General features: G+C 37.0%; 2 protein-coding genes across 2 annotated transcripts; both read right to left on the bottom strand.

The window, feature by feature from the left end:
* Positions 1-2,825: 2,825 nt before the first annotated feature.
* On the bottom strand, positions 2,826-4,035 carry LOC140526815 (trace amine-associated receptor 9-like). Its single transcript, XM_072643356.1, has one exon. The coding sequence runs from the start codon at positions 3,906-3,908 to the stop codon at positions 2,826-2,828; it is 1,083 nt and encodes a 360-aa protein (XP_072499457.1). The 5' UTR covers positions 3,909-4,035.
* Positions 4,036-7,544: 3,509 nt separating this feature from the next.
* On the bottom strand, positions 7,545-10,483 carry LOC140526814 (trace amine-associated receptor 9). Its single transcript, XM_072643355.1, has one exon. It carries the CDS (start codon positions 9,889-9,891, stop codon positions 8,845-8,847), a length of 1,047 nt encoding a protein of 348 aa, XP_072499456.1. The 5' UTR covers positions 9,892-10,483; the 3' UTR covers positions 7,545-8,844.
* Between the last annotated feature and the right edge of the window lie 3,720 nt (positions 10,484-14,203).

The following is a 14,203-nucleotide window of genomic DNA, read 5'->3' as shown; positions in this document are numbered from 1 at the left end:
AAACAGAAAGAAGACAGGATTTGGAGGTAGACAACCTTGAGCTCAGTAAAAGTGGTGTCCATGTTGGTACAATAACACAATATGCAAAAGACAAAGTGTGCTAAGGGCTTTATTAGCTTTCTTTTCCAGTTAATTAAGGATGAAATTAAAACAGTTTTATTTTTAAATCTCTGTGACAGCTGGCCACATGACTCTTAAAGAACATCTTGATGTTTGGTAAAGCAGTCTTATTGATGAGTAGTAGGACAGGTCCTAAAATGATGGAAGAACAATTTGCTTTGGGTCAGCTTCCATGCATAAAAGAAAATCCACATTTTCAAAAACAGCATATTCTAACGTGCACAGTCCAACTCAGGGGTAAGAGAGTATTGCATAGTCATTGTAGGAAGGAGAATTTAGACAGAAACATACAGATGATTTCCAAAAGCAGTTCCGTGTATTGTTTAAAATATACTTTTAGCATAGAAATACAAGTAGACATGAGGAGGAACAAGAAAATGAATATTCTGAAGATTTTTCCAACCTACCACAAATTCATTGATATGTATATCCCATATATTCCAATTTTGTAGAAATAATTCTCCTTTTTGTGGGTGAGGAAATAATTATTAGAGAGGTGATGCAAATAGATTTACTTGAAAATGAACTATTTTTTTTAACTTTTTCTCTCTCATCTAAGTCCCTGAGGGACACTAGTTTATACTCTAGGAGAAGAGGGAAAATATATACTAGAGCATGAAAGAGAATTTATAAAGTGCGTTTATTTGAAAAGCACAGAAGATAGAGAATAGTACATTATTGATGATACTACCTGATTATTTGAAACCTATTTATTTTTTTAGGAAAGTTGTCAGTAGTTTTCAAGCAATGAGGTGGTAGAATGGATAGAGCACAGGTAGACCTGCAACCAAACCCCAGCCTCAAATACTTCCTTGTTGTGTGACCCTGGGCAAGTTACTTAATCTCTTTCTGCCTTGGTTTCCTCAGCTGTAAAATAGGGATAATAAAACCTATCTCCCAGAAGTATCTTGAGAATAAAATGAGATAATATCTGTAAAGCACTCTGCAAAGTTTCAAGTGCTATATAAACGCTATCTGCTGCTATGACCTTTATTTGGGGTACAACATTGATAAAAATGCTACAAAGATAAAATATAAAATTTTAAGTTATTTGAAGAAAGAAGCAAAAGACATATACAAGATTCTGTCTTTTCCAACTCTAAATCTATCTTCTTATCAAGTGCCTAAGTACTGATGAGGAAAAAGACTAGTTTAATCCCTTCATTGAACACAAGATTTATTGGGGCCTTCTGCTTTTATATCACTGACAATTCTGTTATATCCCTTTCATCACACCTCATTTCTCCACCCAGAATTAGACCTTCTCTGGTAACCAAAAAAACCAAACAATTAAATATCCCCCCCCCCAAAAAAAACCCCAAACCCGCACACTAATACAGTAACTATATTTGACATTGTAGCAACCCTTCTACCTTCATAATTTCTCACCTCTTTCTTAAGAATGGAGAGTTATATGCTCTTTGGGATTATTTTTAATTTTTTGATTATTCAGGGTTTAGTTTCCATTTCATTTACCTTTTCATTTACATTATTAGAATAATTTTGTATGTTTTTTTCTAATGCTGCTATTTTACTGTGCATTAGTTCATACAAATCTTCCCAAGTCTGTCAAATTCCAAAGTCATTTCTTTCTAAATAATATTCCATTTATGTGCAACATATCCTTTGACTCTGCAATATTGCTGCTAGGATTGCATCCCAAAGAGATCATAAAACAGGAAAGGGTCCCACATGTACAAAAATATTTATAGCAGCTCTCTTTATGGTGGCCAAGAACTGGAAATTAAGGGGATATTCATCATTTTGGGAATGGCTGAACAAGTTGTATGTGGTATATGAATGCAATGGAATACTATTGTGCTCTAAGAAATGATGAACAGGAAGACTTCAGAGAGACCTGTGGAATGACCTACATGAACTAATGCTGAGTGAAAGGAGCAGAACCAGGAGAACTTTGCACACAGCAACAACCACAGTGTGCAAGGAACTGTTCTGGTAGACTTAGCCCTTCACAGCAATGCAAGGACCTAAAAAATTCCCAGTGGACTCTTGAGGCAAAATGCCTTCCACATTCAGAGAAAAAATTATGTAACTGGGTTGCAGAATGAAGCACACCATTTTCTCTCATTTCTTTTCATGGTTTCTCCCATTCATTTTAATTCTTCTATGTAACATGACTAAAGTGAAAATGTATTAATAAGCATATATGTGTAGAACCTATATAATATTATAAGCCATCTTGTGGAGGGAGGGGGGAGTGGGGGGGAAAGATGGGGGAGGAAGGGGGAAAATCTAAGATATATGGAAGTGATTGTAGAAAACTGAAAACAAATAAATTAATTTTAAAAAATTTATGCACAACACTCCCCCTTTCATAATTCCCTAATTAATAGGTATCTACTTTGTTTCCAATTCTTTACTATGTTAAGAAAGTTTCTAGGAATAGTTTTGCACATAATGAATCCCTGCTTCTCTGTTTGGTCTCCTTGGATCAGCTTCCTTCATTTTATAACTGACAGTTGTATAGAAATTTTACATTGTCAGTAAACACTATCTACTTCTGATATTAATTTGAAAACAACTGAGTGTATGATGGCAAGAAATGTCTCAGGGCTATCACCAGCTGAATGCAATTTTCTATGAATTTGTCAAAAAAATTACATTTCTTGAATTGAGCATCAGAGATTCTAATTTAACTTTAATTTTCAATCTACATTAGTTTAGAATTCTATGCAAAAACTTTCTCAGTTGTGTATTTCTGCTTTTCCAGAAAGTAAATTTATTACTGAAGAATCATTCCTCAAGACTCTACCACTCACAATCAGCTTTATTGCTTTCCGAAACCAAGGGTAAAAGAAGGCATAGATCAAGGGATTCATAGCTGAGTTGTAATAAATACACCACACTAAGATCTCATAAACATAAGGGGGAGTTATGAAATTCATATAAGCATCAATTAGTGAATCAATGAAATATGGCAGCCAAGAAACAAGAAATACAGCCATAGCAATCCCGAGGGTCTTAGCAGCCTTTCTTTCTCGTTTGGCCACTCTGTCCTTGTAACTCTCTGCAGAGGTCTGGGTTTGATTACTGGTACTTTCTATCTTTCTAGCCTGCTGTTTAGCCACCAAAAAAATTTTGCCATATAAAATAAGCATAGCAATTGTTGGTACAAAGAATAAAAGAAACCCAAAGAGAACCCAGTCTTGATTCATTGGAGCCTGGCAACCTCCCACACAAGTGAGAGCAGTTACCAAATCCTCCAACCCATCATCATTGACACCTGTATAAAAGAGAGAAAAGCTATATATCACTGAACAGCCCCAGGACACAGCAATGCGTATCCCTGAAATGGGCACGGTGAATTTAGTTGGATAGACTAAAGGGTCAGTGACAGCAATATATCTATCAATGGAGATGAAGCACAAGTGGAAGAGAGAAGAGTAGCAAAATGACCCATCAAAACATGTGTGAAATTTACAGTAACTCTCCCCAAAGTACCAGCAGCTTTCCACAGACCTCACCATGCTGAAGGGCATCACAGTGAGTCCCACCAAAAAGTCAGCGCAGGCCAAGGAGGCGATGAGGAAGTTGGTAGGTGTGTGCAGCTGCTTGAAGTGAAGGATGGCAATGATGACCAACAAGTTCCCAAATACTGCCAGCACGGACCCAAAGCTAAAGACCACATACAGAATCATTCGAGGAATGGGAGAATATGGGGTTTTGATGCAGGATCTATTCACATTCTCAAAACAGAGCTGCACAGCAGCAAGATGGTATGAACTGTTCATCCTCACTTCCCTGCGTGAATGTTCAAGTAATTCCATATTCTTTGAATGTTTCTAAAATTTCAAATTTGGGGGGAGAGATAAAATTTGTAAGAAACATAGAAGTATTACAATCAGCACATATAGTAACTACAAAAACCATTGCAAAATAATCCCCAAGTCCTTCATTATTTTTAGACTGATGAAATTTTTCTTGTCATTTTCATATATACCAGAATTTAGTGCATTATTAAGAATTTCTTTTAATTAGATAATGCCATTTGCTATTGATTTGAAAGACTGTCTTTAGTTATTTACCTTCTGAACTCCTCCTTTAGTGCAACAGCCAAGACTTGGTACTTTCTCAAACTCCTAATGGCACGTGTGTTGCCTGGCATGTTAGATGACCAAGAAATGCTGATCAGTTTATTGACTTAGGAAGTTGCCAAAGGATTCTCTTATTAAGTTATAGTTCCCCAAGGAGTCGTAGGAGAACTAATCATGAAATATACTCTCAAGAAAGAAGAGCATATTTTAATTTCTCCCAAACTTTTATAATGAAATCCCCAAGGTAGGAAGTGTGAACCATAATAAGATGTTTAGATATCTTAATAATGTTGATATGAATCATGGAAAAGTGGGTAAAGGACTAGCCTTGAGTTGAGGGAGACCTGACTCAAGTCCTATTTCTGACATCTAATAGTTGTATGACAATGAAAAAGACTCTAAGCTTTCAGGGCCACAAATTACAGAATTATTTCATTTGAAGTCTATAGTGTTATGTGATATAGGAAAGGAATCCTGGTCCTAGACGCCAATCCTGGGAAGATAGCACACTGCTTGAGTATTCTTGTCAGATATACCACATGGCTATTTCTGCAGATCTGGGCTTCTCCAACCACCAAATGTAGCCTTGTTTCTATGGCTTAAAAGCAGTATTTTTCCTTTGCTAGTTGCACCTATGAAACTTCATCATTCTTATTTAGAATGTGGGAAATCCCTTCCTTTTTCAGAGACTTTAACTCTACTGTCTATGGAAAAAGCCTCAGATTTATTAAGGTTCCATGGTCCTTTCCTTCCTTAATTTCTGCATTATGTTCTTTGACCTTCCAAACCCCTTACCCAAGCTTGAATTCTTGGCTTCTTCTGACTCTTCTTCTCTCTTGTGATTTAAAGCCCTACACAGTCTGGATCCAATCTGTCTTTCCAGGTTTGTTATAAATTATTCGCCTTTATACATTCTATCTTCCTTCTGAAGTAGCTTTGCAGTTCTTCACCGACATCTTTCCCTCTCCTATCTTTATGCCTCTGCACACGTTATTTCTCATGGTAGAAATGGATTGTCCTTACCTCCAACTCTTAAAATCTCTTATTTCCTTCAAAATTCTGTTCAAGAACCACTGTGTCCCCTCCCACCAAAAAAACCCATTTACATTTATTTACTACATATTTCATATATTCTCATTTATGTTCATGTTATCCCCTCTTCTAAAATGTAAGATGTCTGAGGACCAAGACCCTTATTTTTGTCTTTTTATCCCCAGGAGCTAGCTTGGTGAACACAGTAGGGCTTGATTGATAAGAAGCACTTCATTTTCTCCAACAGATTGGTGAGTTTTGAAGAATTCTTCCAGTCCTTTTATTCCTTCCTCCACTAGGGAGATTAATCTGCATTTTGTGCATGCATATTTATAGGGTATGGGTGCCCAGGCATTGAAATAGACGTGATGAGAAATTTGTTCTGGTAAAAGATGTTTTCCTATATAAGGAGAATTCACAGGGCGTGAACTCAGGCCTCTGGGGACTGGGAGAAACCTATGCATCCTCATATCACCCCATTCCCACTCAGGTGGGAATTTTGGGTCCTGGAGATACCAGCACTGGAATAGTCCGCGTGGCTGAAAGAGGAAAGTTCCTGGAGGCAGGACCAACCAGTAGAATGTCTAGACCACAGTGTCCTGAATACCAAGGGGAAATTCCTAGATAATACCAATTTCCTGGACAAAATCTCCTGGAGTAAAGAGGAGGATTTCCTTCAGCTTGTTAAGGGTGTTGACCCCATTTGTCAACAGCAAAAGATTTCTAAATGTTCAATGACCAAAAATAAATTAAAAATCAAACATAATGAATCTGAAGTATTTCTGGCAGCACTTGCCCATGTTGTATCAGGCAACTTCACTGCAGCATTGGTTTTGAACACAAAGCATGACACTTCGTGCAGTGTATTTCTGTCAGGCCATGCAATCAATGCTGGTGAATGCTGCTGAAACACAAAAAGGGGTCTTGAATGGAAAAAGCTTAAGATAATGCTGAGTTCCTGGACCAAGATGGGAGTTCCAGGACAAGCAAGAAACAAAGCTACCTAGCAGCAAGGGATAAAGCTATGATGTGGAGGAGCATTCCTAGTCCTTGTCCTCCCCTTGGCACTGTGACTTATTCACAGTCTGCAGTTGTAGGGTAAAGGAATCAACTCTAATGATTTCAAATGTTTCTCTGCATGTATATTATGTATGTGTATGTGTTTGTATTTGTGCTGACCATATCAGGGCAGTACTTTAAATAGGAGGGAGGTAAGGAAACAGACAGAAAACTTAAATGACTTGTCACATAATTATGAAGTGTTAGAGGCTGCAATTGAACCCAAGTCTCCTGACTCCAAATCTAATCTCTTTCCACTAGACCATGCAGTACTATTTTTCTCCTTGGACATTAGCAGTGCAAGCCAGACAGTTCCCTTTCTCATCTGGGCAAGCATTCTAATTTTTCCAGCAGAGCTTACAAATTAGACAAATATGGATTCAACTTTTTCAGCAGAGTTCACAGATTAAACAAGTAGGAATTCAGATAAAATACTTCCTCCTCTTGAGGTTTATCCTGGAATATTTACATTTTACTGAGACTCACCCAGGGAAGGGGATTTGCATCCACACACCTCTCTTTTCTTTAGACAGCAGCTTCTGCACTGACATACCAAGAGCAAGTAGCAATGACGTCAGTTACAGATGAGGTGAGGGAAAATTCATTCTGAGATCTCTGACCTTCCCATTTCTCATCATGTTCCCCAAAGCAGCCTGGTACAGTGAAAAGATCTGGGTTCAACTCCTGACTTCCCACTTACTACCTTTTTTTTAACTTGGCCAGGTCTGTCCATTTCTGTGTGCCTCAGTTTCCTCATTTGTATGAAGAAGTTGCACTAGGTGATTTCCAAGATTTCTTTCAGCTCAAACTCTATGATTCTATGACTTCCTTACATTTCTAGGTCTAGCAGTTATCCCAAAGGTATCTCTCCTTCCCCTATTCCATTACTGCCCAACTAACTCAGTCACTGCATAACAATATTCATCTCTGACACTTACTAGCCACCTGTACATTCCTTCTCTTCACAGAAGCAGATAAGACCTTAAAATCTATTGGTCTGCATTCAATCTCCCTCAGGGTGGAGAGAGAGTAGGTCAGTACACAGAATCTGGGGTTTCACTAAATAGGATTACATGAATAAATACTTGTAATGAGATACCCTGACTAGTTTCAAAGCGATTTTGAAAACAAGTAAGCTTTAAAATGTACAGAAGGCCATTTTTTGGAGGAAGTAAAGCATTGTGACTACTTATTGTTCTCCTTTCCAGTTCATAAAATAAAAAGATTTATTTTACAGTACAGCCTACAGCAGAGGGGACAAACAGCCCCATGTGACCAACAACTTACCCTTAGGGCAGCTGAGGTAGATTAAAACATAATTGGGAAATGCTTTTAAAAAATCAAAACAAAATAAAACATAGCCGATGTTAATATATGAGTTTTCTAAGTCATTATGTACCTGCAGAGAGCCTTATGTATGGTTGGATGACTCCCATTTCAATTTATATTTGATACCCCTGGTCTACTCTATGCACATAATTTGCATAGGTGTTTGGCAGGGAAGTGAAGGACCTATTTATTGTTTTGTTCATTTTCCTCCCTCTTGCTCCATTTGAATATATCACATAAATTTATCTTGCAATTAAGCTGGGTTAAATTAATTTTGTATTGAGAAATGCACATTATATCTTGAGATAATTGAATGTTGAATAGTGAAATGTTTTTTTGAGAATTTTTGATTGATTTATCATTGAAGTAGCTCTTTGTAGAATAGATACTGAATTGAAAAAAAACAAAAACTTCTTCCACACACACCCATTTTCTCTTTCTACTAAAACAAATTTTGCATATTCTCAAAAAAAAGTATTATGCAATATATAATGCTTACAACCCTACAGTGTATCAGCAGTTAGACCCAGAAAACATAGGCTATTTCTAAACATGGCATCATAGTTGAGCATTTTTTTAAAAAAGTAATAACAGAGTTCTTTTAATATTTGAATTCTTCCCAAACCAATTGCTGTGAAATCTCATAGGCTAGTCTTAATATGAAACTTTGGGGATTAAAAAGAATTTCTAGAACTAACACAGGAATGGTAATAATTCCCAAGTGTATATAAAGCACGTTAAAGTTGTAAAAGCATTTTATTCCCAACAACCTGGTAGTTCTACCTATCCCAGTTTTAAAGACAAGGAAATTGAGCTTCAGAGAAGTTAAATGACTTGCTCATGGACCTCAAATTTATCTGAAACTAGAGTTTATCAGAGTCTTACATATGAAAGTTTCAAGAGGAGTTGTTTGCTGCATATTTTGGAGGATATTATACACCAGGTGTCTCTGAGAGAAAAGAATAAAATTTCAAATTACTTGAAGAAGTGGAGGGAGGTGTAGAATTCAGCTGATTGTAATTGATTAGTAATTGACGTGAAAGAGGGCAGAGATATAAGCAAGCAAGAATACATACAGAAATGTCATACCTACATATGAGCCAATTTTGTAACTCAGTACATATGCAAATACTTGTTCCAAAACCACTAAGGGTTGAATGTAATTTCCATCTAATTGGACAGATTATTTCCAGACATATGCTTATATTTTGTTCTTGATCCATATAAATTGGATTTATTGCAATGTTTTTCAATCTATTTCTGCTTCCTCAGAAAATAAATTCATTGTTGAAGAATCATTCCTTAAGACTCTGCCACTCACAATCAGTTTTATTGCTTTCCGAAACCAAGGGTAAAAGAAGGCATAGATCAAGGGATTCATAGCTGAATTATAATAAACACACCACACTAAAATCTCATAGACATAAGGGGGAGTTATGAAATTCATATAAGCATCAATTACTGCATCGATAATGTATGGCAACCAAGAAACAAGAAAGGCAGCCATAGCAATCCCGAGTGTTTTGGCAGCCTTTCTCTCTCGTTTGGCCACTCTGTCCTTATAGCTCTCTGCAGATGCCTGGGTTTGACTGCTGGTGCTTTCTATTTTTCTAGCCTGCTGTTTAGCCACCAGAAAAATCTTGCCATATATAATGACCATGGCAACTGTGGGTACAAAGAATAAAAGAAAACAAAGTAAAACCCAATTCTGATTCAGTGGAGCCTGACAACCTCCTACACAAGTAAGTGCAAGTACCAAGTCCTCTATGCCATCATCATTGGCCCCAGTGTAAAAAATAGAAAAGCTGTATGTCACTGAAAAGAACCAGGAGAGGGCAATGCATATCCCTGAAACAGAAACCGTAAACTTTGTTGGATAGACCAAAGGGTCGGTGACAGCAATGTACCTGTCAATGGAGATGAAGCACAAGTGAAAGAGGGATGCAAAACAAAATGATGTGTCAAAACACGTGTGAAATTTACAGTAACTCTCCCCAAAGTACCAGCAGCTCTCCACAGACCTCACCGTACTGAAGGGCATCACAGTCACCCCAACTAAAAAGTCAGCACAGGCCAAGGAAGCAATAAGGAAGTTGGTAGGTGTGTGCAGCTGTTTGAAATGAAGTATAGCGATGATAACCAGTAAGTTGCCAAATACTGCCAGCACTGCCCCAAAACCAAGCACCGCATACAGGATGGCTCTAGGTCCTGGGGAGTAAGGGGTTTTGATGCAAGATCCATTGACATTCTCATAGCACAACTGTACAACTGGTAGTTGAGACAAATTAGTGGTCATTACTTTCCTGGAAGAATCCTTCTTGATCCTGGAAAAGGAGGAAAAAGTCTCTTAAATGTGAAAGTTAGCATGATTTTGTTTTGCAACTTATTACATTTTCATATCAATTATGAATTATTACACTTGAAAATGATTCCCAAGTCTTTTGGTATATTTAGAAGTTAAAATTCTACTAGCAATCTATCATGAGGTAAGTAAACTAAGTAAATGACTAAATAGCTAGAAATACTTTTAAAAGTAGTAGAAAATGTCATTTACTATCCATGGGAAATGGTCCTTTTTCATTATTTACCTTTTGAAAACCTTGTTCAGAACAGCTGTGACTTGAGATGCACATGAGTAGGCTGCTCAGTATCAGAGTTTTATTTAAGAGGTGATTTCCCCTGAGTTGTCCCATCAGCATCAACGATCTCATGCTCTAATGAAGAAAAAAAACAACTTCCCCTAACGACTACAGAGAAATCCCTATAGTATAAGGTGTTAAGACTAAGTTTATTCTCAGCAGTCATTTTTAATAAGTTTGTTTTTTCTTAGAAGTAAAAGCCAGGTATTCTGTCATTGTTTGACCAGTCTAGTTCAGTGACATGATTTACAGAACTATATGTCAAACAACAAAATTAAAATAAGCACAGAATCTTAGTGTTACTTCAAAAGACCACAGTGACCCTCCTGCAAAAAGACCATCTACAATTTACCTATCAAGTAGTCATCCAGCCTATCCTGGAAGACCTGCTTTTGGGGGAAACTACTGTCTCCCAAAGCCACCCCATTCTACTTAGGTATACTTCTAATCATAAAAAAAAATTTTCCTTACTCGAATCCCATATTTGTTTCTTTGTGACATCCCCTCATTGTACTCACCTCAGTCTGAGGACAGACAAAACAAATCTGATTCATTTTTCTGAATGATACCCTTTCAGATCCAGAAAGACAGATATCATGTCTCTCTCTGAACCTTCATTTCTTCAAGCTAAACATCAGCTTCTTTAAAAGATCTTCCTTTAACAAAGATATACCATAAATTTGAGGCTCTTTACCATCCTCCACTGGATGCCCATCTTTTGTTCCAATTCTTACCTAGCCCTTAGACATCAAATGGCTGTGGCCTCAGACAAACTGAGACCTGGGAAAGATCTTAATCTAGAAAGACAATGGTCACCCACTGCATCCTGGGTCACCAGTGTCTCTCTTGACCTTCTTCTTGCCACTGGACTCTAATAACTCTGAAAAAGAGTGAAGCTGTCAGCTTTGCCCAACCCTCCCTCATTCAAATCTAATTCACCTGCAAGTCAAGACATCGTCCTCTTCAACAACAGCAATCAGTTTATCATTCTAATATCATAGGAAACTGCAGAATTTTATATTCACCTTTTACTCCTTCAGTGTATTCCTTTCACTTGAGAAGACTGACACAAAACTTAACCATGGAAATGGGTCTCAATTGGGATAGATTGGAGCAAAATTCTTATTTCAGCACTATTTCCAATGATCTTAGACTGAACCTAACAGTACCTTCTCTCCTCCTACTTATACCATTAGAAGAAAGTTCCTAATTGGTTTTCCTACCTCCAACATCTGTTTTCTATGCTTGCATAGAAAATACATGCCTACACAAGTAGGTGCATTACTCTGCTCATGTTATGGTCAAACATATATTCTATAAATGTCCAAGAAACAAATGTTACTCAGTCACTGTATCAAAATAGTCATTTGGATAGTAATACTTTTACTATTAAATCCTGGTCACTATCTCTCATCCCATTTAAGATGACACTATATCCTTAGCATCCTAAAGCTAACATGTCTTGTTAATCTACCTTTGATTCTTAGTCTCCTTGTCCAGGTCTTTGAATTCCTGGTTTTGATAATCAGAGAGGAGATATGCCTTTCCAAAGACTACAGAATATAGAGGTCCAACCCCATTTTACAGACAAGGTTCAGAAGTGAATTGACTTGACAAAAGTTAATGTGCTGCTGGTTAATGTGAAATCATAATATTTCCTTACTCCCGGTTCATTGACTTTTATACTATGTTACACTCCCTTCTATGAGTACATTCTAGGACTACTGGATGATTTTGGATTGGGTCTTGATTAGTCTAGTATGAATCCTACTGGCTAATCATAACGCTAGATTTCTTTCTTCATTTAACCATGGCTTTGTATAACTTTATAGATTACTAGTGGTCTGGAAAGAGTTATATTGGGAACTTGGGTTCCTATCTTCTTTAAATCATTCCTTTCATTTCTCCTGTATCATATATCTAACTTTTAATGTATAGAACTGTTTTGTTTTTATTCTGAACTTAATGCATGCATACACACACACACACACACACACACACAAATCCATGAGGATTTCCGTATTCAAAGGAGAACGTAAATGAGCATTGTATATGAAACTGTGAATCTCTATTCAGTGTGGTTGGTAAAAAAAAAAAAAGTATATAATAAATTCAAAACATTTTAAAAATTGTTTTGCTTATTAGTCACCTTCTTCTGACCTTCTATTTGCTTTTATACATATTTTAATGATCCTCTATTTTTTCCCTTCATATTAGAGCCAGATTGATTTTCCTTATGCATAGATCTGGTCAGGTATAAATAAGGAAAATGTTCATTTTTACCTGGTCAGTAAATAAAAGTTATGTAGAGTAGGTATAATGGTTAGTATTTTAGGATAAAACTTAGCTGAGTTTGAGTTCCCATACAGTCTAACACTATTTTGACCTGGAAGCTTTGGATTTTGACTATAATTTTCTTTGGAGTTTTCATTATAAGGTTTCTTTCAGAAGATGACCAGGGGATTTTTTTTCTAACCTTTCCTTCTGGTTCATAGAGATGCTGGATAGTTTTCATTTATGACTTTTTGAAATATGATGTTTAGGCTTTTGTTTTTGGTCATGACTTTTAGGTAATCCAATGATTCTTAAATTATATGTCTTTAACTGTTTTCCTAGTTAGTTGTTTTTGCTGTAATATACCTTATATTTTCTTCTGTTTGACTTTATTTTACTATTTCTTGTGTCATAGAGATATTAAGTTTTATTTGATCCATTGTAATTTTCAGGGAGTTTTTTTCCCCTTGGGTAAAGTATTATACCTCATATTCTGAACTGTAAATTCTTATTCCAAATTTTTGTTCTGTAGCTCTTATTCCTTTTTCCCATGTTGTCTCATAGCATTTTCATTTGATTTTAAAAATCATCTTTTGATCCTTAAAACAAGCTTCAGCTCTTCCCTGAATTCTGCCTGGACTTGTGTCTAGGCCTGGAGTTTTGCTTGTTAGTGTTTTGGGGTCATTTTCTGTTGGGTTTGAGTCTTGATCTTCCCTGTCTCCATAAAACTCTTTAAGCCGGGAATCTATCTTGCTGTTTGTCTCTTTCCTGGCTTGATTATTATTCTCCCTTCTTTCCTAACTTTATACTTTTTGTTATTCTCTTTACATCTCTGAGGAGAAATATGGGCTCAGCTTCTGTCCCCTTGAGACCATCCTCTCCTTTCTTGGAGCTGTTGAGGATTATGAGTATATTGAGTATATATGAGTATAATTTAATAATTAGAACTATCCAGAAGTGGAGTTGCCTCAGTGTGATGATAATTTAAATGGAGAGAACTTTCCTATTCATTAATAGGCCCATGTGACCTGCTTGGACTACAGGGAAGCCTGAGTCACATGGAGCCTGGGGTGGGAGGAGTTTGCTGAATAATATCATGGTCATTTAAGATTAATGGTGGGTGGGGGGAAGATTTACAGATCTTCCCTGCCCATTAATAGGCCTCAATAACTTTTGTTAATTTCTATTGAGGCACTGGGTCAGAAGGTCCTGCCCTCCAGCTCTGAAAAATGTATAAATGAGGTGAGGTTTTACTTTGGGGCTTACTCACTGGAAGTGTTTATTTGGCCAGAGGAGACTCTGGGCAGCCACTAAGAAGCCCCCCGGCTTTGAAAACCCAGATGTTGGTGCTTCTCTGTCTGGTAACTATGTATGTATGATCAGACAGTTGGATCTGTCTGTCAATCTGTGATGTACATATTGCTTATGGTCAGACAGGTGGAAGCCCTGTCTGTTGGTCTTTATTTCTGCATTTTCTCTGAAGGTTAGGGTTCTGACTTTTCCCCCTGAATTAAGTGAATGATATATGTGCTTGATTAAATGATTGTTGACCCCTCAAAAGTTGCTTTCTTTTTAGAAAATAGACCTAAGAACCTGTATAGGAGGCCCTCCTGCATATGTCGAGGTCCTTGCTGTTACAGATGATAGGACCACGTCAACAGGGTTAGTCTTTTTTTTCCCTGAAAGGTGACAGTG

Source organism: Notamacropus eugenii, chromosome 2 (genome assembly GCF_028372415.1).
Source record: "Notamacropus eugenii isolate mMacEug1 chromosome 2, mMacEug1.pri_v2, whole genome shotgun sequence".
Classification (NCBI taxonomy): Eukaryota; Metazoa; Chordata; class Mammalia; order Diprotodontia; family Macropodidae; genus Notamacropus; species Notamacropus eugenii.
This window is presented reverse-complemented; position numbering and strand designations above follow the sequence as displayed.